Source organism: Triturus cristatus, chromosome 7, assembly GCF_964204655.1.
Source record: "Triturus cristatus chromosome 7, aTriCri1.1, whole genome shotgun sequence".
Taxonomy (NCBI): Eukaryota; Metazoa; Chordata; class Amphibia; order Caudata; family Salamandridae; genus Triturus; species Triturus cristatus.
Genome location: NC_140590.1, coordinates 43429258 through 43452687, shown reverse-complemented (window position 1 = coordinate 43452687; position 23430 = coordinate 43429258). Strand labels below are relative to the sequence as shown.

Below are 23430 nucleotides of genomic sequence, written 5' to 3'. Positions count from 1 at the left end.
TAAGGTGGATAAAAAAATATATGGCCTCCTCATCTGTGTGTGTGTGTGTATTATATATTTGTGGTCATCTTCCACCTGGTTCCCTAGTAATCACCACTGCCTGTAAGCGAGCGAACTTCCAGGCCAGCAGAGAGGCTTTACCACCATATAAGGAAACCAGCTCATAGATGCGACAGGAAAATGAGTAGCCGTGCAATCGGCCAACCACTGGCGCATTGCAAACTCAATAGGCCTTCTTGCAAGAAATGACTATGCCCACTGGGACGAGATGGAGGAGTGTTTCCAATACCTCCCTGAAGAGCATAAGAAAGCGTGACCATTATAAAGTCTCTGAAGGCAAGCTCATTTCCAATACGTCTATTCGCTGTGTCCTAGACCCAGCTGATACCGCTGCTAATGGGGTAAATGTGCTACGCAAACATGCTTGGCTACCCATATCTGGCATCAAACCTGAAGTTCAGCAGAACCTGCTGAATATGCCTTTTGATAGGGACCATCTTTGTGGCCCACAAGTGGACCAAGCTTTGGAAAAGATAAAAAAAGAATACGGAGACAGCAAAAGCAATGCGGGCACTGCAAATAGCAGCTCCCCATAGCTCCTTTCACTGCACCCCTTACCGGAAAAGTGCACAGGTCACCTCCTCTGAACCCTCCACGTCTTACCAGCGCACCAATGGCCAGCAAACCTCTCCCAATGATTATTGTAGAGGGTCCTATAGGGGAAACCATTCCAGAGGCAGAGGCAACAGTAGTTCTCCATAAGGATCTACACCCGCCACCAATCCCTGACATCCTTCTTCTTGCCCCTGACCACACAACACCTGCCAGGGGACATGTACAAAGTTTCTTTCCCAAATGGCAAACCATTACATCAGACCAGTAGGTGTTGGATATTATCCAAAATAGTTATTGTCTGGAGCTCACTTCCACGCCACCCACTTTTCCACTAGGCATACACAGATTATCACTGGAACATAAAACACTACTCAAAGAGGAGGTCACAGCCCTCCTCCTCAAGGGAGCTAATCAACCTGTCCCCAGCCACAAGCAAGGTACAACTTGGTTGTACTCACTTTACTTTCTGATTCCCGAAAAAGGCGGGTCCCTACGGCCCATTCTGGACCTCAAGCCCCTAAACGAATACGTCCTATGAGAGCATTATCATGTGGTAACCCTTCAGGATGTCATCCCGCTTCTACAGCAAGGTGATCTTATGACTGCGCTAGACATAAAACATGCCTGTGTCCACATCTCAATACATCTGACTCCTCACTAATATCAGATTTGTGGTCAGCGGAAAGCAGTACCAGCTCAAAATGCTCCCTTTTAGTGTCACCACTGCATCTCTGGTATTCACCAAGTGTCTTGCAGTAGCTGCTCCACCCCTCCGAATACAGAGTGTCCATGTTTTCCCATGTGTGGACAATTGGCTTATCGAAGCTGCCACCCCAGTGCTGCGAACACACGCAGGTCACAATAGACCTGCTTACCCCAGTATTGGAACTTTCATAGATTCTCATGCTTTGTATCATTCCCCGTCGTCGGAATGGGAGCCTCGGTAACAAAAATATATATATATATACATATGTATAACCATAGAAACAAAAGAGAAAAATAGGCCTAGGCCTCATCTCATTTTGTAGTATATCACCCTCTTTGTGTAAAAGAACCCAAACTTTTGCCAGGGCCAATCAGCACAGCCTCACCCTCTGGAACCTTCCTGAGAGAGCTCAGAGCCTTAGATTTTTCTACCGCACGTTGTGCTAGGGAGTCTCCACTGAGCTCTGCTCAGTTTTTCACAGAGTTACTTTTGGATATCTTTATTACCATCTTTTGAGACAGAATGTCAGAAAAGGAGAAGAAAGCTTTATTTAGGGCTTGTGCCTCTTGTGGGAAGAAGAGACTGTTTGTGGAAGACAGGCATGAGAACTGCATATACTGCCTGTACCCGGAACACAAGGCCACCGACTGTAAAATCTGTCGGACCTTCTCGACCAAGACCTTGAGAGACAGAGAGGGGCGCTTGCTGACGTGGCTGCAGAAGATAAAGACCAGGGAGGTCATTTCTTCGGATGAGGAAGGATCTATCTCTGGCACCTCCTCCAGGAGATCGAAGAAGAGGGGTAGGTCATCGCCCTCCACTTCTGCGGAACCCCCTCTCAAGGTTCCTCTCAAAGCCCCTCACGGGATCTCTGACAGGTCTGAGGAGGCTGGTCCCAAAAAATCTCCTCACGACAGTGTAAAGGAGAGGCAGGGACGGGCTACTGTGGACATAGCCCCTAAGGACAATAAGGGGGTTGCTACATCTACCCCTCCGTCCCAGAAGGAGAAACCTGTAAAGAAACAGGCTGCAGAAACTCCTCAGTCGGTGCCACTGAAGAAACCGCGTCCGTCGACGCAGGCGGCAGCAGGTACGTCGACGACGATCTCCTCAATTAAGCCTATTTCCATGGGGTCGTCCACGAGACCGTCGACAATATCTACTTCGTCGACGGCGGTGTCGACGACGAGGACCACGTCGACGATGACGACGACGACGAGTTCGTCGATGTTGATGACTACAAGTTCGTCGACGAGACTGTCGACGGGTGCTCCGCCGACGATGAAACATACTACGTCGACGAAAAAGAAAGCTCCGTCGACGACTGCTCCGTCGACGACTGCTCCGTCGACGACTGCTCCGTCGACGACTGCTCCGTCGACGACTGCTCCGTCGACGACTGCTCCGGTGACGGCTGCCCCGTCGACGACTGCTCCGTCGACGACTGCTCCGTCGACGAGGATTACAGGACTGTCGACGGCCTCATCGTCGACGACGATTTCAGCTCCGTCGACGACAGTTGCCTTTCAGTCGTCGTCGAGTGCGTCGACATTGGAAATCCCGTTGCCATCGACTCCGTCGACGAGACCGCCGACGGGACCGTCGACGACGAAAAATTTGGATTTTTCAACCCAAAGATTAGTGATTACACCGGACATGACTTCCCCTAGGCGGGTCACGCCTTTGCCACCATCCATGCTTCTCGAGGACTCGGAGGAGGATGAGGAGGATGGGCAGTTTGGGGACGCATACAGCCTTTCAGACCTGAATGTCAAACAGCAGGACACAGATACGGAGGAGTTTTATGGCCCAGAGGGGCAGGAGGGGCACCAACAGGGATTACGCCCCCGCCCTCTAAGGCAGGACCTAATTGCCTTGCCAGTGGCTTTGGTGTCGGATTTGCAACAGATGCTGCAAGACTATAGATCTCGTTTTCCGACGTTGCCGGATCGCACTCCAGTGCGTCCTTCTCCTTTGGAAGTGCCACGTGACATACCAATGGACTTGCCACCTCTACCAAGAGAGGTACCTCGGTCCATTTCACCAGTGCTGCCCTTAGTGGTTCCCCAACCTTCAGGTACGGAACCTGCTGATGATGACGCGGACGATGGAGATACGGACGAAGACGACGAGGGACAGGTGATCCCTCTTACAGATCCAGGCGATCCAGATGGGGACCCTGATGATACACAGGATCCTGATGCTGTAGGCCGAGAGACAAATATATCGCCTCCGGTGGACATTGGTGGTTTCCATAATTTGATGGAACGGGCATCCAAGAGGTTTGGTTTGCCCTTTACGGTGGAGCAGTCCGACTGCTTCCTTTATGACTTTAAAGCCCAATATAAGAAGTCTGTAAGATCAATTCCCATTATAGAACATGTCTGGGATGAGGGACTGAAGACAATGCAGAATCCAGCAACCGTCATTCCGGTTCTTCCCCGGCTGGAGAAGAAATACAAGGCACCAGAGGGCAGTCCTGCGTGTCTTCTAGGACAACCTAAGCCGGATTCTGTTATTTCTCAAGCTGCTCAAAGTAAATCTAAGAATCCGTCCACTCCTTTAACCACGCCTCCAGATAAAGAAGGCAGAAGACTGGACAATGTGGGTAAAAGATTCTCCACCATGGCCAGCTTGTTGGTGCGGGCAGCTAATTCTCTGGCTATTCTGGGCAGATACGAGCGCCAGATGTGGTGTGATATGGAACCATTCCTGGACCAGCTACCAGAAACTAGTCAAGACGAAGCCAGACAGGTGCTGATGGAGGGAGAACGATGCTCTTCGGAAGTCATCGACTGTGCGATGGACATTGCCTCAACTGCTTTCAGGGCTTTGGCGGGCTCAGCCGTCTTGCGCCGCCAAGGCTGGTTGAAGGCGACTTGGTTTCGCCAGGAGGTCCAGAATAAGATCTTGGACCTCCCCTTTGACGGAGAGATGCTTTTTGGAAAGCATGTGGATGACGCCCTCCAAGGCATTAAAAAGGACACCGATACAGCTAAGTCCTTAGGCTCTTTGACCTACCGCAAGGTGCCATTTAAGGGGGCACGTGGTCGGGGGTTTTCTAACTACAGAGGAAACCAACGACAGTATTCCTCTCAATCTGGACAGTCCTATAAAGGACAATATTCCAGCCAGCGCCAAGGACAGTCGGCGTCTTTCTCTCGGCAGTCCCAGAGAGGACGTCAGAATCGTCAGGGACGAGACAACGCCAAGAGGCAATAGCGGCCTCCTGGCTCTGGCTACTGTTCCTCCCCTGCCACAAACACCGGTCGGGGGCAGGATATCTTTTTGTCTGGACAGCTGGGTGCGTTTAACATCAGACCGGTGGGTCTTGAACATAGTTCAGAGTGGCCATACGTTGGAGTTCCAAGATCTTCCTCCAACAAGAGCTCCAGACGCCCGTGCAGCGAAACATCTCCGTCAATTACATCTCGAAGCCCACCAGCTTTTCATCAAGGGGGCGATAGAGCCTGTGCCACTTTCACAAAGGGGCAAGGGGTTTTATTCCAGGTTCTTCCTGGTTCGGAAGACGGAGGAGGCATGGCGTCCTATACTAGACCTCAGGGAGCTCAACACCTATCTCATCAAGCTCTCTTTCAGGATGGTCACACTCCAGGATATTCTAAGGCTGCTCAATCCGGGAGATTTTTTGGCATCCCTGGATTTAGAGGATGCTTACTTTCATGTTCCGATCCACCCAGCTCACAGGCAATATCTACGCTTCACAGTAGGCAAGAGCCATTTCCAGTTCAAGGTGCTCCCGTTTGGCCTTCGGTCGGCACCCCGCATTTTCACGAAGATGCTGGCACCAGTCGCTGCTTTCCTGAGGAAGCAGTCCTTGGAAGTGTTCCCGTACTTGGACGACTGGCTCATCAAGGCTCCATCGTTCAGGGCAACGTCTCAGGCTGTGTCAACTTGCATAAGATTGTTCGCCCATTTGGGTCTTCAGCTCAATGTGTCCAAGTCGGAACTGATACCCTCCAGGTCACGGAAGTTCCTTGGGGCAATTCTGGACACGAGACGATGCACGGCTCGTCCGTCAGAGGAGCGTCAGGGCAAACTGGCCGCTTCCGCTCGTCTAATACTGCACAAGAGACATGTATCGGTTCGACAGTACAAGTCCTTGCTCGGATCAATCTCATCCTGCATACCTTTGATACCGCATTGCAGGCTACATATGCGTCCTCTACAGGAGGAGCTGGACAAACAGTGGCGTCAGGCAGAAGGATCGTTCAACGACAAAGTATGGATAACACCTGCCATGCGCACGGCTTGCGAATGGTGGCTGGTGAAGGAAAACATCGCAGGAGGATTAACGTTCCGAGTCCCTCCTTCTCCTATGGTGGTGACCACGGATGCTTCCCTAGAAGGGTGGGGAGCTGTCCTCCAGGAGCTTCAGGTCAGCGGTCACTGGAGTCCAGCAGACAGACTGCGCCACATCAATCTTTTGGAGCTGAGGGCCATTCACTTAGCCTTGCTGGCGTTCCTCCCCAGACTTCAGAACCGTGCAGTGCTGGTCCGGACAGACAACACTACGGCCATGCACTATATAAACAAGCAAGGGGGAACGAGATCACGGACGCTGTCCAAAGAAGCTCAGGTGATCTGGGAATTTGCCATCTCTCACGGGATCACTCTGCGAGCCGAGCACCTGGCGGGGTGTCTCAACATCACAGCGGATGCTCTAAGTCGGCAGACGAAGGTGACACACGAGTGGGAGCTGGATCAGGCCACTCTGGAGGCAGTGTTCAAGAAATGGGGTACTCCGACCATAGACCTCTTTGCGACCCCGGAGAACGCCAAGTGCCGGTTTTACGCAAGCAAGGTTCCCCAGCGAGGGTCTCTGGGGAATGCCCTTTCGATTGCTTGGTTCGGCGCATTTTGCTACGCCTTTCCTCCGATTCCCCTCATTCCTCGAGTTCTCAGGAAGGTCAGGGCAGAACCATGCAAAATGATCCTCATTGCTCCAGCATGGGCGCGGCAGTTCTGGTACTCGGAACTCCTACTTCTCTCCCAAGATCGCCAGATTCGCTTGCCACTGATTCCATCTCTGTTATCGAGAAATCAGGGGCAATTCCTCCATCCGGATCCGGAATCACTTCACTTGTCAGCGTGGCTCCTGAACACAGAGAATTCCGCCATCTGAATCTGTCTAAGGAATGCAGGGATGTTCTATCTCAGGCACGGGCACCAAGCACTAATAAGACCTACAGGGCAAAGTGGAAGAGATTTTGCCTTTGGTGCCAGAGGAATAAACTCCATCCTTACAAATCCCGGCCACATCAGATTCTGCCCTACATCCTGTCTCTGGCTAAATCAGGTCTGGCGCACTCTTCGATCAAGGTGCATCTGGCTGCCTTATCCCGCTTTCGACGGAAGACATCGGGGCCATCTCTATGGTCTGCAAGAATTGTTAAGCAGTTCCTTAAGGGGTTATTTCGGATGTATCCTCCGGTCCGGCCACCTCCGCCTATCTGGCAACTTAACCTGGTACTGGCTCAACTGATGAAAGCGCCCTTTGAGCCGATTCACAAAGCGGACTTGAAGTTCCTATCTTGGAAACTGGCCCTTCTCCTAGCATTGACTTCGGCTAGGAGAGTTAGTGAACTCCAGGCTCTCTCTATAGTGGAGCCTTTTCTACAGTTCAAGAGGGATGTCATGATTTTGAGAACCAACCCAAAATTCATCCCGAAGGTGCCTTCGGAGTTTCATTTGAATGAACCCTTAATTTTGAACTCCTTTTTTCCGCGTCCTTCCACTCAAGCGGAACGAACATTGCATTCTTTGGATGTCCAAAGATGCCTGAAATTCTATCTGGAGCGCACACGCTCTTTCAGAAAGTCTACTCAACTATTTATCGCCTACAGTGCACCACGGAAGGGGTTACAGCTCGCTAAGAGTGGCATTTCCCGCTGGATCTCCAGTGCAATTCAGTACTGTCATCAGGCTGCGGGCAAACCTTTGGATAAAAGGGCCCGGGCGCATTCTACGAGAGCGATGGCGTCTTCAGTGGCTCTCTTTGCTGGAGTGGCGATTAAGGACATCTGCAGGGCAGCAACGTGGAGCAGTGTACACACCTTCACGAAGCACTACTACCTGGAATCGGTGGGACGAGCTGACGCTGCGGTTGGTCAAGCAGTCCTCCGGAATCTTTTTCAATGAGAGGTGAGCTTTCCCTACAATCCCTCCATCCTGGTAAGCACATTTGGTTTCAGTAATGGTTGTTTTATCATGTGCACTGAGATGATTTTGTAAAGCCATGTAATTACCGAAATGTGCTTGTCGTGATCTACTGCTTGCTATTCTGATACAAAGCATGAGAATCTATGAAAGTTCCAATACTGGGGTAAGAAAACAAGTTACTTACCTGTAACTTTGGTTCCCCAGTATTGGTAACTTTCATAGATTCTCATGCGCCCACCCACCTCCCCTGGGAAAGCTCTGCCGGTTTACTGAGGTAGTGGCTGTTGGCACAACGGCTACGAAAATCTGAGGCTCTGAGCTCTCTCAGGAAGGTTCCAGAGGGTGAGGCTGTGCTGATTGGCCCTGGCAAAAGTTTGGGCTCTTTTACACAAAGAGGGTGATATACTACAAAATGAGATGAGGCCTAGGCCTATTTTTCTCTTTTGTTTCTATGGTTATACATATGTATATATATATATATTTTTGTTACCGAGGCTCCCATTCCGACGACGGGGAATGATACAAAGCATGAGAATCTATGAAAGTTACCAATACTGGGGAACCAAAGTTACAGGTAAGTAACTTGTTTTCTTCATCACTTAAGGTTTACCATCAAAGCCACCAAATCCCATCTCCAACCCCTACAGATCGATCCTCATCTATGGTGTATTCTCAAGACGATAAAAGGTTTATCTGAATTCTATAATGATTTAATACTTTCAGACCATGATTCCCTTATTCCTACCAGGTCAACAACTCAGTCAGGACACTCATGGGCCTCTTCGGCATGCTGGCCTCATGCATTGCTATAGTACATCATGCGCGGCTTCACATGCGTTCATTGCAGGAATGTTTGGTGCAACAGTGGTCTCATGCAGATAGCCATTGGGACAATCTAGTGTTGATCAACAGCCACACTGATCACTCTCTGCAGTGGTGGAACACCAGCAACCTGATGCAAAAGCAACCTTTCCTCGACCCTTTTCCGCAGACGTTCAGGGTCAGAGGGAGACCAAATACCAGGGTCTCCACATCAGCTTCCTGGAGCTTCTAGCCGTTCACCTAGCGTTAAAGACATTCCTACCTCACCTAATGGGCAAAGTTGTCCTTGTCTAGACGAACAATATGACTGCCATGTACTACCTTGAAAAATTAGTGGGGACACACACTCCACAGCTTTCTGTTATCCCAGACCATTTGGCGTTGGGCTCTATGCCACAAAATTAATTTATTAGCAGAGCACCTTCTGGGGATGGGCAACCATTTTGCTGACCACCTCAGCAGGATGCGATAGCAAGTCCACGAGTGGGAACTCCACCCGCAAGTCCTCCTCTGTTATTTTAACACATGTGGGTTCCTTCACATAGATCTGTTCGTAACAGCAGAAAACACCAAATGTCCAAACTACACCTCCAGGTTTCCATGCCCACAATCCATCTGCAATGCACTATGGATGAACTGGTCGGGGATATTTGCCTATGCTTTTCCTCCTCTTCTGCTTCTTCCATTTGTGGTTCAGAAGCTTTGGCAGACATCCCTCATGCATATCCTGGATGCCCTCACATGGGCTCAGCAGCCATGGTTCCCAACTGCGCTCAAACTCTCTTTAGTTTAGCACGAGAGACTTCCCAACAGGCCAAACCTTCTCACGCAGAACCATTGAGAAATCAGGCTCCCAAATCCCAGGTCCATCAACCTTGCAATCTGTCTCATGAGACCATAGAATTCTGGTACCTTAAGCTTCCACCAGAATGCATGAGCATTCTCAAGGAAATACCACTCATGCCTGCCACGCGGCAAAATGGTGGAGATTTGTCTACTACTGTCACTCAAAACTAATTGACTCGTTCAAAGCCTCGGCACAAAACATTGTTTGTTGCTAGCTTCACTTACAACTTTCTGGGTTAGGCTTTACCTCGGTACGGTTACATCTAGCCACAGTAGCTACCTATCTTCAAAATAGAGAACACGTCTCTTTTCAGGATACCAGTCATTAAAATCTTCATGGAAGGCCTCAAAAGAGTAATTCCTTCCCTGGTTCTGCCTGCACCATCCTGGAATATCAACATTGTACTCAAATGACTCATTGGGCCACTGTGATAAGGTGCCCTCTTTCTGAATGGTAGCCACCAATTTTTGCTGAACTGCTGATGTACTTTGACTGAGTGTGCCCTGGGCTCCTGCAAATCAGGTACCCAGGGCCTATGTTCTTTCCCTAAAACTGCATTGAAGAACAAACCCAATTGGCACTCTCTGGCCACAGGTCAGCCCCTGGTAAACGGTACAACACGTACCCAGGGCACTGTGACCAGGGAAGGCCTCTAAAGGCTGCATCACTTATTGTGCCACCCTTAGAGGCCCTGTACCTTTACACTAACACTGCATGTTTTGGAGCAGAACAAAGTGAAGAGTCGACATGGCACACATCCTTGTGTGCCATGCCTACAATACACTGCCCTGGCATAGATCAGTCACCCCTCTAGCTGGGAGCCCTATACCTATGGTGAGGGCACAGGTGCATGAGCCCTGTAAACCTACAGTGTCTAAGTCCATTCTTAGACAATGTAAGTGCAGTGCTGCCATTAAGAGTATATGGTACTGGGAGTTTGCCATTACGAACTCCACAGCACCATAATGGCTAAACTGAAAACTGAGAAGTTTGGCATCAAACTTCGTAGCACATTAAACCCACTCTGATGCTAGTGTGGGATTTAATGAAAAATGCACACAGAGGGCATCTTAGAGATGCCCCCTGAAAAACGACCTTTCACTATTGTCCAGGCTGAATGGCTGCTTGCAGCTACCACTACCAGAAATGTTTCTGGACCCCTGGGTGGAGAGCCTGCTGCTCTCGGGTTCCTGAAACACTGCACATCCTGGTACGAAGTGCCAAGCCTGCTCCCCTAGGATGGTCATGGTTCACGAAGGGGAAGCTTCAAAGGCTTGCCGCCATTGTGAGCTTCCCCAAGCCACTTGCTGCTTTCAGCAACTGGTCCCCACTCGTTCTGTCCCCACTTTGGGTGGGAAATCCGGCGGGAAAAACAAGTGAGGAAGTGAGGTGTGCCCACCTCTGCCCACTCCACCCCTCAGGTGGGGGAGGTGAGGTGAAGCACAACTCTCGCTCCCCGCCATCTTGCAGATGGGGAGACCCAGCCAACCAGGGATAGGCGTATGCCCCCTCCCAAATGGAGGGTGGCATAATAGGCGGTGTACCCACCCCAGGGAAGGGACTTAAATCTAGTATTTAGGGGCACCCCTGAACCTTGCTTACTCAGACCAGAAGAAACTACAAGAAAAGAAGTAGAAGGACCGAACAGCCATGCCGAAGCGAACAAGAGGAAGACGCCCACTGACTTGGCCCCAGCCCTACCGGCCTGTCTCCACCTTGAACCTGCTCCTGCGAAATCCCGGTGTGTCCTGCAGCCAGCAACCTCGAAAACCCCAGAGGACCTGCCTGCCTTCAACCACAAAGACTGTGTTTCCTGTGAACACCGGATTTGTTCATCTCCAACCTCTGGCCGGACACCGAGAATCCGCACCACTCTGCACCCGCTGTCCACGGCCCGGGCTCTAGAGGACAAACACCCCAGTGATCCTGACCCGAGATCCGGTGACCCCTGACCTACCTCAAGCCGACTCCTGCAGCCTAAATCTGAAGGTCCGACCCTAAAAGTCAACACTGCACCCGACGCCCCACTGCCTTGGGAGGCCAAACCGATGGTGCCTAACCAACCCCCAACATCCCAACTTACCTCTCAAAGTGATGTTCGTCCCCAGGCCTGCAGTGCCTTTGCAAACCGGAGGTTCCCCCTTGCAAACAACAGGGTGTCCGACGTCGATTCAGCACTCTGCACCCGGCCGCCCTAGTGCCGCTGAGGGTGCACCTTTGGTGCTACTTTGTTTTCCCATTTGCTCTGATCTAAAGTCCAGGAGCTTTGCTCCACAACCAAGTGGCCTGCTCATCAGCAGCCACCAACTGGAGGCCCCTATCCCCCATTGAATAACATTGGGCCTCAGCACTCTGCACCCGGCCGCCCTAGTGCCGCTGAGGGTGTTATGAGAGTGCTTCCCTGACCCTGAGGTACCCCTGAGTCTCAACTCCCACTACCTATTACTTACCCTAAGACTGATAACACTATGTTCGAGGCATATGAGCTGCAGATTACACACTTGTGCATAGATCGCCATCTGGTGTTGGGCCCGGATGTTTGCAGTTTGTTTTTCCTCTTGGAAAGTCTTTGGAAGTCACGAGGTAGGTGACTCCTCCCTTGGATCGTATTGCGCATGGGCTTCGGCTCCATCCTCAGATTGTTTTTTTCCGCCATCGGGCTCGGGTGTAATCTTCGCGTTCCGGTTCCGAACAGCTTCCAGTTCGACGATTCTACGCGCAATCCTCACCCCAATTCGCGGTATTGTTTCGATCGCGATCTCCCCACTCGACGCGCCTCTCCTCGCCAAGACCTTCGGTTCCAGTCGTCGACAGCGGCCTTCGGGCCTACCCAAGCTCCGGTCCTGGCTAATGGAAAGGACTCCATTTAAAAAGTGCCCTCGATGTGGGTCCAAATTCCCCCACACCGATCTCCACGAGGTATGCAATCTCTGCCTCTCCCCTGAAAACGAGCGTGTAAATCCTTCCGGTCCAAGAAAACTATTCGGAACCGAAGAGCTAGAAGAAGCAAGGCACACTCCTCGACGGCGATCCCGGACGACATCTTCGGGGAAGGCGTCGACGCTCCAGAACAACACACCGACGAGGGACTCGTCAGCGCCTCTGAAGCAGACGATTCAGATGTGGAGGACATCACTCCGGCACAGAGGGTTGTGAGTACTAATCTACCCACACCCTCACCGGCACCAAAAAAGGCTTCGGTCACGCCTTCGGGCCTAAGCAAAACCAAAGACACTGCTTCCCGCACACCACCTTCGGGACCGGTAAAGAAGCCAATTAATCCTTCGGGCGGCTCGGGCTCGAGCCAGCCCACCGTCTGAGCCGATAAACACTCTTCGGCACCGAAAAAGAAACCGGCCTCCATCTCGACGCCGAGCCCCTCACCGAAACACTCGGGGTCGAGACCCAGCTCCTCGGCACCGACCCCATCTTCAGTACCGACAAAAGCACACAAGGCCACCGGCACCTCGAAGCCGAAATCCATCTCGGCGCCTACTAAACAATCAGAGCTTTCCAAGCATGGTTCCAAACAACGAACCAACACAGATAAACCTAAGAAACCAACGGCCCGACGCCTTCGGCGCCGACGGACCAACCAACCTCTCCAGAACTATTCGCACCGGATCCCTTACAAAAAACGCTAACTAAGGATCCCATAACTGGACATTTGATGCTCTCTATCAAAAAGAGACTGTTAGAGAAACCTGCTCCGCCTCCACCTCCAAAAAGGAAGGACTCTGCTACCTTCAGACTACCTTCCCCACCTCCTCCACCATCCCCTCCTCCACCTCCTCCACCCCCACCTCATCATTCCCCGACCCCATCCCCAGATGATGATGATCAAGGGGATCCATATGATGACATAGGGGATGTGCCCCAAGATACACCTACAGGGGACCCCACTCCCACAGGATCCCCAGACCCATGGGACGATTATAATATCCCTGATATTCCTAACGTCCCACAAGACGATCTTTACCCTTCCAGACCTTCTCCACCAGAAGACTCCTTGGGGTTCAGCCATTTACTGCAAAGTGCGGCACACTACCACGGGGTAGATTTACATACCGACCCAGTGGAGGAGGATTTCCGCCTAGATACATTTGACACCACACATAGGACCACCTCCATATTGCCTATGCTTAAAGGTGTTATAAAACATGCGCCTGAGATCTTTAAGGACCCAGTCAGGGCCAGGGTCATTAACCCGCGCATTGAAAAGAAATATAAAGCCGCCCCAACAGATCCCTCCTACATCAGAGGGCCAGCGCCACTAGATTCTCTGGTAGTATCCACAGCACAGAAAAGGGCCAACTCCCAGGCGTCAGGAGACGCCCCACCTGACAAAGAGTCTAAACTCTTGGACGCATCAGGCAAGCGTACTGCATCTCAAGCGGCCAATATATGGCGTATCGCCAATACATAAGCACTACTAGCGAGGTATGACAGGGCCCATTATGACGAGTTAGAAGCCATAATGCACCATCTCCCTGATAAATACAAAGCTAGGGCCAATGAGCTAATTCAGGAGGGCAAAACAATTACTAATACCTCCATACGTTGTGCCCTAGATGCAGCAGACACAACCTCCAGGGCCATCAATACTAGTGTCCTCCTCCGTCGCCATGCCTGGCTAAGGATCTCCGGTTTTAAACCGGAGGTACAAGCTTCCATCCTCAACCATCCCTTTGACCAGGAACATTTGTTTGGCCCAAAAGTGGATGACGCCCTAGAGAAAATGAAAAAGGACACTGACACGGCAAAATCCATGGGAGCCTTACAATCTCACCCTCCCAGACGCTCCTTTCGCCGCTCTTCCTTTCGGAGCACATCCAGAGGCTACTCCTCAGACACCGCTTCCACTTCATACAAATCCCCTACTCAGTCCACCTTTACAAGGGGTTACCAAAGAGGTGGCTACAGGGGCAACAATAACAAAGGCAGAGGCAAAACAAACACCGCCCGCTCTGCCACCGCGCCTACCCAATGTCTTCCCTCCACTTCCCCCAGACCATCCCACTCCGGTCAGGGGCAGACTCCAACATTTCCTTCCGGTCTGGACTACCATCACCTCAGACAAATAATTCGGTCAGGCTACTGCCTAGAACTAATATCTACCCCCCCCCCCCCCCCGCCCCCAAACATTCCACCCAGACAACGCCCATGTCACCAGAACATCTACTGCTACTCAAGCAGGAGGTAATCTCCCTCCTACACAAAAAGGCAATAGAACACGTTCCTACCAACCAACAAAATATGGGGGTCTACTCCCTATATTTTCTCATACCAAAAAGGGACGTGACTCTACGGCCCATCCTAGACCTTCGGCTCCTAAACAAATACATACACTCAGACCACTTTCATATGGTGACGCTTCAGCAGGTACTTCTGCTGCTTTCCCAAAACGACTTCCTCACCACTTTGGACCTAAAAGACGCTTATTTCCACATTCCAGTGCACAACGCTCACAGGAAGTACCTCAGATTTGTAGTGGACGGCCAACACTATCAATTCAAAGTGCTCCCGTTCGGAGTCACAACCGCACCACTAGTATTCACCAAGTGCCTAGCAGTGGTGGCAGCACATCTGCGAAGACAACACATTCATGTCTTCCCATACCTAGACGACTGGTTGATAAAAGCCAGTTCATACAATCCGTGTGTACAACACACACACACCACGATCCAGCTACTTCACCAGCTAGGCTTCACGGTAAACCACGAAAAGTCCCATCTACAACCATCCCACATAAAACAATATCTAGGTGCCACTAAAGACACCTCAAAAGCGCTCGCCTACCCCAATCCTGCCAGGATTGCATGCATTCAGGCTCTACGCGCAAAATTCATAGCACAACACTCCCTTCCAGCTCGGGTGTACATGCAACTAATAGGTATGATGGCCTCTTGCATCTTCATAGTACCTCACGCAAGACTCCAGATGCGTCCTCTCCAAGAGTGCTTAGCGCACCAATGAAACCAGGCCCAGGGTCAATTACCAGATCTGGTGTTGGTAGACGGTCGCACCCATCGCTCTCTACAGTGGTGGACCACCACAAACCTTTCCAAAGGTCGACCGTTCCTGGACCCGGTTCCCCAGATAGTACTAACAACAGACGCATCGCTCTCCAGCTGGGGAGCTCATCTATTACATCTCACCATGCAAGGCAAATGGACACCTCAACAAAAGCTACTCCATCTGGAATTACTAGCAATCTTCCTAGCCCTAAAATCTTTTCAAACACAGATTTCAGGCAAGGCAGTCCTAATCCGCACAAACAACATGACAGCCATGTATTATATTCAAAAACAAGGCGGCACACACTCTCCACAGCTCTCTCAATTAGCACAGAGCATATGGAGATGGGCCATACCCCAGAAAATCTTTCTCCTAGCCCAACATGTCCCAGGAGTCCAAAACACTATGGCAGATCTGCTCAGCAGACAAACACAACAACTCCACGAGTGGGAACTTCACCCGCAAGTTCTTCACCCGTACTTTCAAATGTGGGGGCATCCACAGATAGACCTCTTCGCCACCCACGAAAACACAAAATGCCCAAGCTTCGCCGCCAGATACCCACACCCGTTGTCCAAAGGCAATGCGATATGGATGAACTGGTCAGGCAGATTTGCGTACGCTTTTCCGCCTCTCCCACTCATTCCACTAGTGGTGCGCAAACTACAACAACACTCCCTCATACTAATATTAGTAGCGCCAACTTGGGCCAGACAACCGTGGTACACCACACTGCTGGAACTATCGGTAGTACCGCATCAAAAATTACACCTCTCTCCACACCTCTTAACCCAGAACCATGGAGAGATCAGACACCCGGACCCAGCTCAGCTCAAACTTGCGATCTGGCTCCTGAAATCCTAGAATTCGGGTACCTAAATGTTCCCCCTGACTGTAGGAACATCATCAAAGAAGCTAGGCGCCCTACCACTAGAGCGTGCTACGCTGCAAAGTGGAAACGTTTTGTTGTCTATTGTCATAACACCACCATCGATCCACTAGATGTGTCCATTCAACATATCATAGGCTACTTACTCCACCTACAAAGGTGCAATCTAGCCTATACGTCCATTCGACTACACCTCGCAGCATAGCAGCTTACCTACAAAACAGGCAACATCTCTCACTCTTTAGAGTACCTGCCATCAAAGCCTTCATGGAAGGCCTTAAAAGAATAATTCCCCCCAGAGTGCCACCCTCACCTGTGTGGAACCTAAATATCGTTCTCACCAGACTAATGGGACCTCCTTTTGAACCACTACACAAATGTGAACTCCAATTCTTAACATGGAAAACCGCTTTTCTTGTAGCCATCACTTCCCTCAGAAGGGTCAGTGAGATACAAGCACTTACTATTCAAGAACCTTTTCTACAAATGCACCATAATAAGGTGGTTCTCCGTACCAACCCAAAATTCCTCCCCAAAGTCATTTCTCCATTTCACCTAAACCAATCTGTAGAACTACCAGTATTTTTCTCGCAACCACAGACCGTTGCAGAAAGAGCTCTTCACACACTAGATGTCAAACAAGCCTTACTCTACTACATCGAGAGAACACAACCTTTCCGTAAGACCAAACAACTGTTTGTCTCTTTCTCTCCACCACACAAAGGCAACCCCATCTCCAAGTCAGGGATAGCTAGGTGGATTGTCAAATGCATTCAGATTTGCTACCACAAAGCAAAACGAACGCTATCCGTTCCCCCTAAAGCCCATTCTACACGTAAAATAGGGGCTTCAATGGCGTTTTTAGGAAACATCACATTAGATGATATCTGCAAAGCAGCTACATGGTCGACACCGCACACTTTCACTAAACACTATTGTGTAGATGTGCAAACTAAGCAACAAGCTAGTGTGGGCCAGGCTGTACTCAAAACATTATTTCAAACCACTGCAACAGATACCGGTGGTCGCCGCTAGGGATGGGTACTGCTATATAATCTATGCACAAGTGTGTAATCTGCAGCTCCTATGCCTCGAACGGAATATGCTACTTACCAGTATGCATCTGTTCTTGGCATGTAGAGCTGCAGATCTACACCCGCCTCCCCGGCTACCTGTATCTATTCCAGTTTATCTTATTTAGATAACATACACATGGGCATTTTCACTGTTATTACTACGCTCCATCTTTCCCTACTGGCGAAAAACAATCTGGGGATGGAGCCGAAGCCCATGCGCAATACGATCCAAGGGAGGAGTCACCTACCTCGTGACTTCCAAAGACTTTCCAAGAGGAAAAACAAACAGCAAACATCCGGGCCCAACACCAGATGGCGGTCTATGCACAAGTGTGTAGATCTGCAGCTCTACATGCCAAGAACAGATGCATACTGGTAAGTAGCATATTTTTTTCCTCCTCAGGATAACATTGACCGTTTTTCTTGGAAAAGTTTCTAAGTGTGGAGTTTGAAAACCTAAAGAAATTCTTTAAAACTGTGCTATTTAACAAAAACGCTTTTAGTTACCTGTTTACAGGAAATCTCCCAGTGTAGTGTCTACACTGAGTAAGTAAAGTAATCTAAAAAGTAACTTACCTGGTATTTTACTGAAAAACCCATTCAAGTCTATGTACTGTATTTACAAAGCATTGCATTTCTCTGCAACAATACTGTAAGTCAAAACAGAGTGCATATATCATTACAATCCATACTGTATTTCAACTGTATATTTACTGCAACGTATTTATCACTCACAAGTGCCAGGCTTGCTTGGTTCTAGGAAATAAAGTAACTATAAAATATATTTTTATACAAAAACAATTAGTCTGCAGTTCAGTCTTTGAGTGTGTAAATTCATTTGCTGACTGAGTGTGAACAACAAACGCTTAACACTGTACTCTGATACTGCCTAACTGCACTACCACAAATAGAGAGTAAGGTTCTATCTACTTTTACCTTTGCCTACCTTTTGGGTTCCACTGGACTCTGTGCACACGATACCTCACTTTGGTATAGTATATAAAGAGCCAGCTTCTTACACATGTAGACCAGACCTGCTAATAAAATTCGAAGGCCAGATGGTTCACCTCAATATTTCCTCCTTGAATTTGGCTGCATGGCTCCTGAGCTAGTGCATTACGCACATTTGAAACTGCCACCAAACTGCCTAGAGGTATTGCTTTTGGTGGAGATCCAAGAACGTGGACCCTACCACTTGCCAAGAAGGTGTCATTCTTTCATACCTACTACACTTGGCTAAATCTGGGTTGCAGTACTCTTCTATAAAGGTTCACTTGGCAGCTCTTACAGAAAACATCCTCCTCAAACCTCTTTTTTCAAAATCCCTGTGATAAATAATTTTTTAGAAGGGTTGAAGGAGGTTTTCCCTCCCATTTGGCGTCCTTCACCTACCTGGGAACTTAACATAGTGCTTTCACGTCTTATGCTGGATCCCTTTAAACCTATTCACAAAGCAACACTGCAACACCTTTCTTGGAAGACAGCTTTCCTTGTATCAATAACATCAGCTCGCAGGGTTAGGGACATCCAAGCTCTATGTTCTCAATAACTATACCCAGTCTTCCACTCTAACAAAGTGGTCATTAGGATTCGCCTGAAATTCCTCCCAAGGGTTATTTCAGATTTCCACATCAACCAGGCCACCTCATTTCCAATGTTCGTTCAGAATCCCTCTACTCTAGCTGAAAGAACTCATTTCCCAATGGAAAGATTCCTGTATCCTATTGTGCTTTCAAGATAATATCCGCTAAACCTAAAGCACACTCCACTAGAGGTAAAGCGGCTACTGATGCTTTATTGAGGAATATCCCTATACCGGATATTTGCAAAGCGGCCACATGTTTATACATTCACCAAGCACTATTGCCTAGACTCTGCTGCTAGAGCAGATGCTCAAGTAGGACAGGCTTCCCTCAGAAATCTATTTGCTTAGAGGCTACCTTAGCTGATCTTCTGTCTTCTCCACTGTGAGAAAGTGCCATCTTTCTTGCATGGTATGCCCCCACATTTTGCTGAATTGCTGATGTACTTTGACTAAGTGTGCCTTCAGCTCCTGCCAATCAGGTACCCAGGGCCTATGTTCCTTCCCTAAAAACTGCATGAAGCCTATACCCAATTGGCGTCTCTGGCCACATGTCAGCCCCCGGTAAATGGTACCCTAGTTACCCCAGGGCCTTGTGAACAGAGAAAGTCCCTAAGGGCTGCAGCACTCATTGTGCCACCCTTAGAGGCCCTGTACCCTGACAAACACACACTGCCTTTGCAGGCTGAGTGTCTTGGTGCAGAGCAAAACAGAGAGTAAACATGGCACACATCCCTGTGTGCCATGCCCACAAACACACTGCCCTGGCATACCTTAGTCACCCCTCTAGCTTGGTGCACTATGCCAGTGGTGTGGGTACAAGGGCATGAGCCCTGTACCCCTACAGTACCCAGGTCCATTCCTGCAGTGCTGCCATTAAGAGTATATGGTGCTGAGAGTTCGTCATCACGAACTCCACAGCACCATGATGGCTGCACTGAAGACTGAGAAGTTTGATATTAAACTTCTCAGCACATTAAACCCACACTGATGCCAGAGTGGGATTTAATGTAAGATGCACGACAGAGGGCAACTTAGAGTTGTCCCCTGAACCTAACCTACAATATACGTCCTGTCTGAGGGGCTGCCTAGGCTGCCACACAGCAGACATGTTGCTGGACCCCTGGGTAGAGAGCCATCCGCTCTCCTGGGCCTGCAACAATGCACATCCTGGGCGAAGTGCTAAATCTCCTCCCCCAGGATGGACAGGGGGAAGCTTCAAAGGTATGCCGCCTTTGTGAGCTTCTCCAGGCGGCCACCTGCTGTACTCAGCAACTGGCCCCCACTCTGGCGGGAAGACTGACGGGAAACCCCAAGGGAGGAAAGGGGGTGTGCCAGCCTCTGCCAACCCCACCCCTCAGGTGGGGGAGGCGAGGTGAAGCACATCTCCAGGCTCTCGCCATCTTGAAGATGAGAAGCCCTACCCAATCAGGACTAGGCTACTGCCCCCCTCCCCCAGGAGAGTGGCAGGATAGGGGGTGTACCCACCCCAGGGCAGGGACCCATTGGTCCATGCCCTTTACCTACCTGTAATGCCCCTATATGTAGTATTTAGGGGCACCCTGAACCTTCCTTCCTCATATCCAGATTCCGAAACAAGAAAGAAGAACAAGAAGACCTGCCGTGCAGATGCTAACAAGAGGAAGACACCAACTGATTTGGCCCCAGCCTTACAGGCCGGTCGACCCTCGAACCTGCTCCTGCTAAACCCCGGCGTCTCCACTGGTCAGCAACCTCAAAAACCCCAGAGGACCTGACTGCCTTGTGACTCTAAAAAGACTGGGACACCCACAAGCAGTGGTTCTGCTCAAAGCAAGTAACAAGCCCCTGGTGCCAACCAGGAACTGCGACTCCTGCACCCGCCAAGCCTGCCCTGTGGCGGAGTGGACAAAGACCACAAGGACGTCCCCCCGGCGACTTTGACCCCGAATCCAGCACCCAAGGACCCACTTCGACGCTCCTGACGACTTCTGCAGCCTCAGAACCAGGGACCCCTCCAACTGCGACAAGCTGAGGGTAAGATTTCCCAAGGCGAAAAGACACCCCAGCACCCTGCGGCCCCCCGTGCCCAGCTCCTGGGTGCCTACCTATCCTACAGCTTCCCAACTTACCTCTCGAAGTGGTGGTCGCACCTGAAGAATCTTCGACCCCGAGCTTGCAGCCTTTGTTCATCACTGAGCTTCTCCACTGAAATCCATTGAGCACCCGACGGCTCAAAAGCACCCTGCACCCAGCCGCCCGAGTGCCCCTGGTAGTGCAACCTCTGTCCTATTTTTCTTCCCCACGTGCCCTGAGCAAGTGACCAGGAGCTCAGCTCCCACAGCCGCGTGGCCTGCCTGCTAGCAGCCACCAACCAAACGCCCCCTGCCCGCCATAGGCTAACATTGGGCCTAACTCTCTCTGCACCCGGCTGCCCCTGTGCCTCTGAGGGTGTAACAACTGTACCTACCTGACCCTGGGAGACCCCAGAGTCTATGCCCAGAACCTTAACTCTGCCAGTCGAGTACTTAGCCAAAAGCCGATAACTCACTTTTCTTCCAAAGGGTAACATTGACTGGTTTCACTTGGGAATTCTTGTATCGAGTTTTGAAACTTTGAAATATTCACTGAAAATCAGCCGATCAACGAAAATGAAATTACTCACCTGCTATCAGGAGAGATCCAAGTGCTGGATCTTGGTGCCCAGCACTGACCCTGGAAAGTAATTACAACCGTACTTACCTATAACATGATTTTCCTCAAGAGGATAACATTGCCTGGTTTTTGCCAGAAATTCTTCTAAGTGTCAATTTTTGAAACATACAAATATTCCTTAAAAATCGCCTGTGTAACAAAAACGATTTCTTTCAACTGTTTACAGGAAATGCACCAGGGTTGAATCCAGGATCCAACCCCGAGTAAGAAAATCATACGTAAAGTCACTGAAATTGCATTTACTTAAAAAGTCCTATTGAGCTCAATGTTATAATTGTTTGAATTGTGTTGCCTATTGCAACAACTGTAGTTATTGCATTCAAAAGTCTATTGCCTATTGAAAGTATTTAACTAAAGCATCTCATTCTGAGGAAGTATATTTTGATACCTATTGTTGGTTCTAAAATAAAACAGACATATATTTTATATATATAAACCATTGGCCTAGAGTTCAGTTATTGAGTGTGTGAAACCATTTGCTGACTGAGTGTGTACAACAAATGCTTTACACTGTCCTCTGGTACTGCCTTACTGCTCGACCAAGCTACCACTTTGGAGAGTAAGGTCATACCTAACTTTAGCCTCTGCCAAACCTCTGGGGACTGTGGACTCTGTGCACCCTGTACCTATTAGGGAACAGTATATACAGAGCCACTTTCTTACATCCACCGCTCTTAGTTGGGATGGGGCTGCTACTCTGTTCAGTGCTTATGGCTATAAATGGAAATCCCCTACAAGAAACGTAAAAGTTTCTTACCTATATCTCCTGTTTTCTCATATGGGAATTTTCTAACTATAGTCATAAGCAACCCTCCTTCCTCCCTGGTGGAATGGACAGAAGTAACCTGGGAATCTAAATATTATTATACATCGCCTAAAAAAGAACTGACGCTACTGCCACCTGCTGAGCATGATGGGATACTGGTGGTCTCTGAGTAATGGCAGCCAATGAAGCTACACTGTCCTGCTCCATCTCAATCATAAAAAAAGGGTTTGTGAGGGAGATTTATTCCGTTTGCTTAAATATCGTGAAATTATACACAAATATTTTCTAGCCCTTTTTTGACTTCATGATGATGAATTGGGCCATTGTAGTCTGTTTATAGGTTGCATATCCCGTCTCTTTCGTAAGTGTCTTTGTAGGCCTCCCCAAAGAAAGGTGAAAGTCTACACTTAATAAGATATATATTGAGGAAGTGCTCGGGGGTCCCCACATGTGGGTGGGCCCGTCAGTTCTTATGACTATAATGGAAAATCCCCTACGAGAGAACAGGAGACAATAAACTGTTCCTTGAAGCACTGTAGCAGCTCTTTCCTCTCCCTTCTCCATGTGCTCTAACCCTTTTGCCAATATCACAGTAGCAGCTTTCTCTTCTCCCTCTTCTAGATGTGCTCCAGCCAGTCTCCTTTTAGCAGCCAGAAACCTCACTATGGAAGCCAGAGTTCGTCACCCTTTGCCACTCCTATCTCAGGTGATGGCGGAGCCATAAGGCAATCACTTCATCCAGCATGCTCCTACCGTCCAGCACGCAGTGCCAGTGAGGACATGACCAGCGATGAAGAGCGCATGGTGATCTGTGAGGAGGAGGGTGACGACGATGTAATCGGTATGTGTATGAGGGACTTATTGGCAAGTTCCAATATCATTTCAAACTGTATAGAAAATCTTGTTTTCCTTTGCAGATGGGAGGGCCAAACATGTTGTACATACTCACATTTACAGACCCATCTCTCCAGGGTAGTGGCTGGAGACCCAAATCTCCAGGAACAGAGGAGACCGACATTGCATGTACAACCAGTTTCAATGGGCTTGATGTTAGGGGTACCTGGTGAACGTTCATGTGCAACTCTGTTTATACTGAAGAGCAGGACAGAAGTCACTTAGAGTCCCTCATAAGGCTCCATCTCCTGTAGGGAAGAAGCTGAAATATCTGACAGGCATCTATGTAATGTAAGGAAGGACGTAGAAAGACTTCCCATTGTATTGCATTTCCCAAA

General features: G+C 49.5%; 1 protein-coding gene across 1 annotated transcript in view; it reads left to right on the top strand.

Annotated features, from left to right (window-relative positions):
• Nucleotides 1–23430, top strand: part of CIC (capicua transcriptional repressor) — a 786494-nt gene that overhangs the window by 419109 nt on the left and 343955 nt on the right. Inside the window, exon 9 of the mRNA XM_085615585.1 lies at nucleotides 22820–23039. Within this exon, the coding sequence (XP_085471711.1) occupies nucleotides 22820–23039 (220 nt within the window). The remainder of the gene's footprint in view (nucleotides 1–22819; nucleotides 23040–23430) is intronic.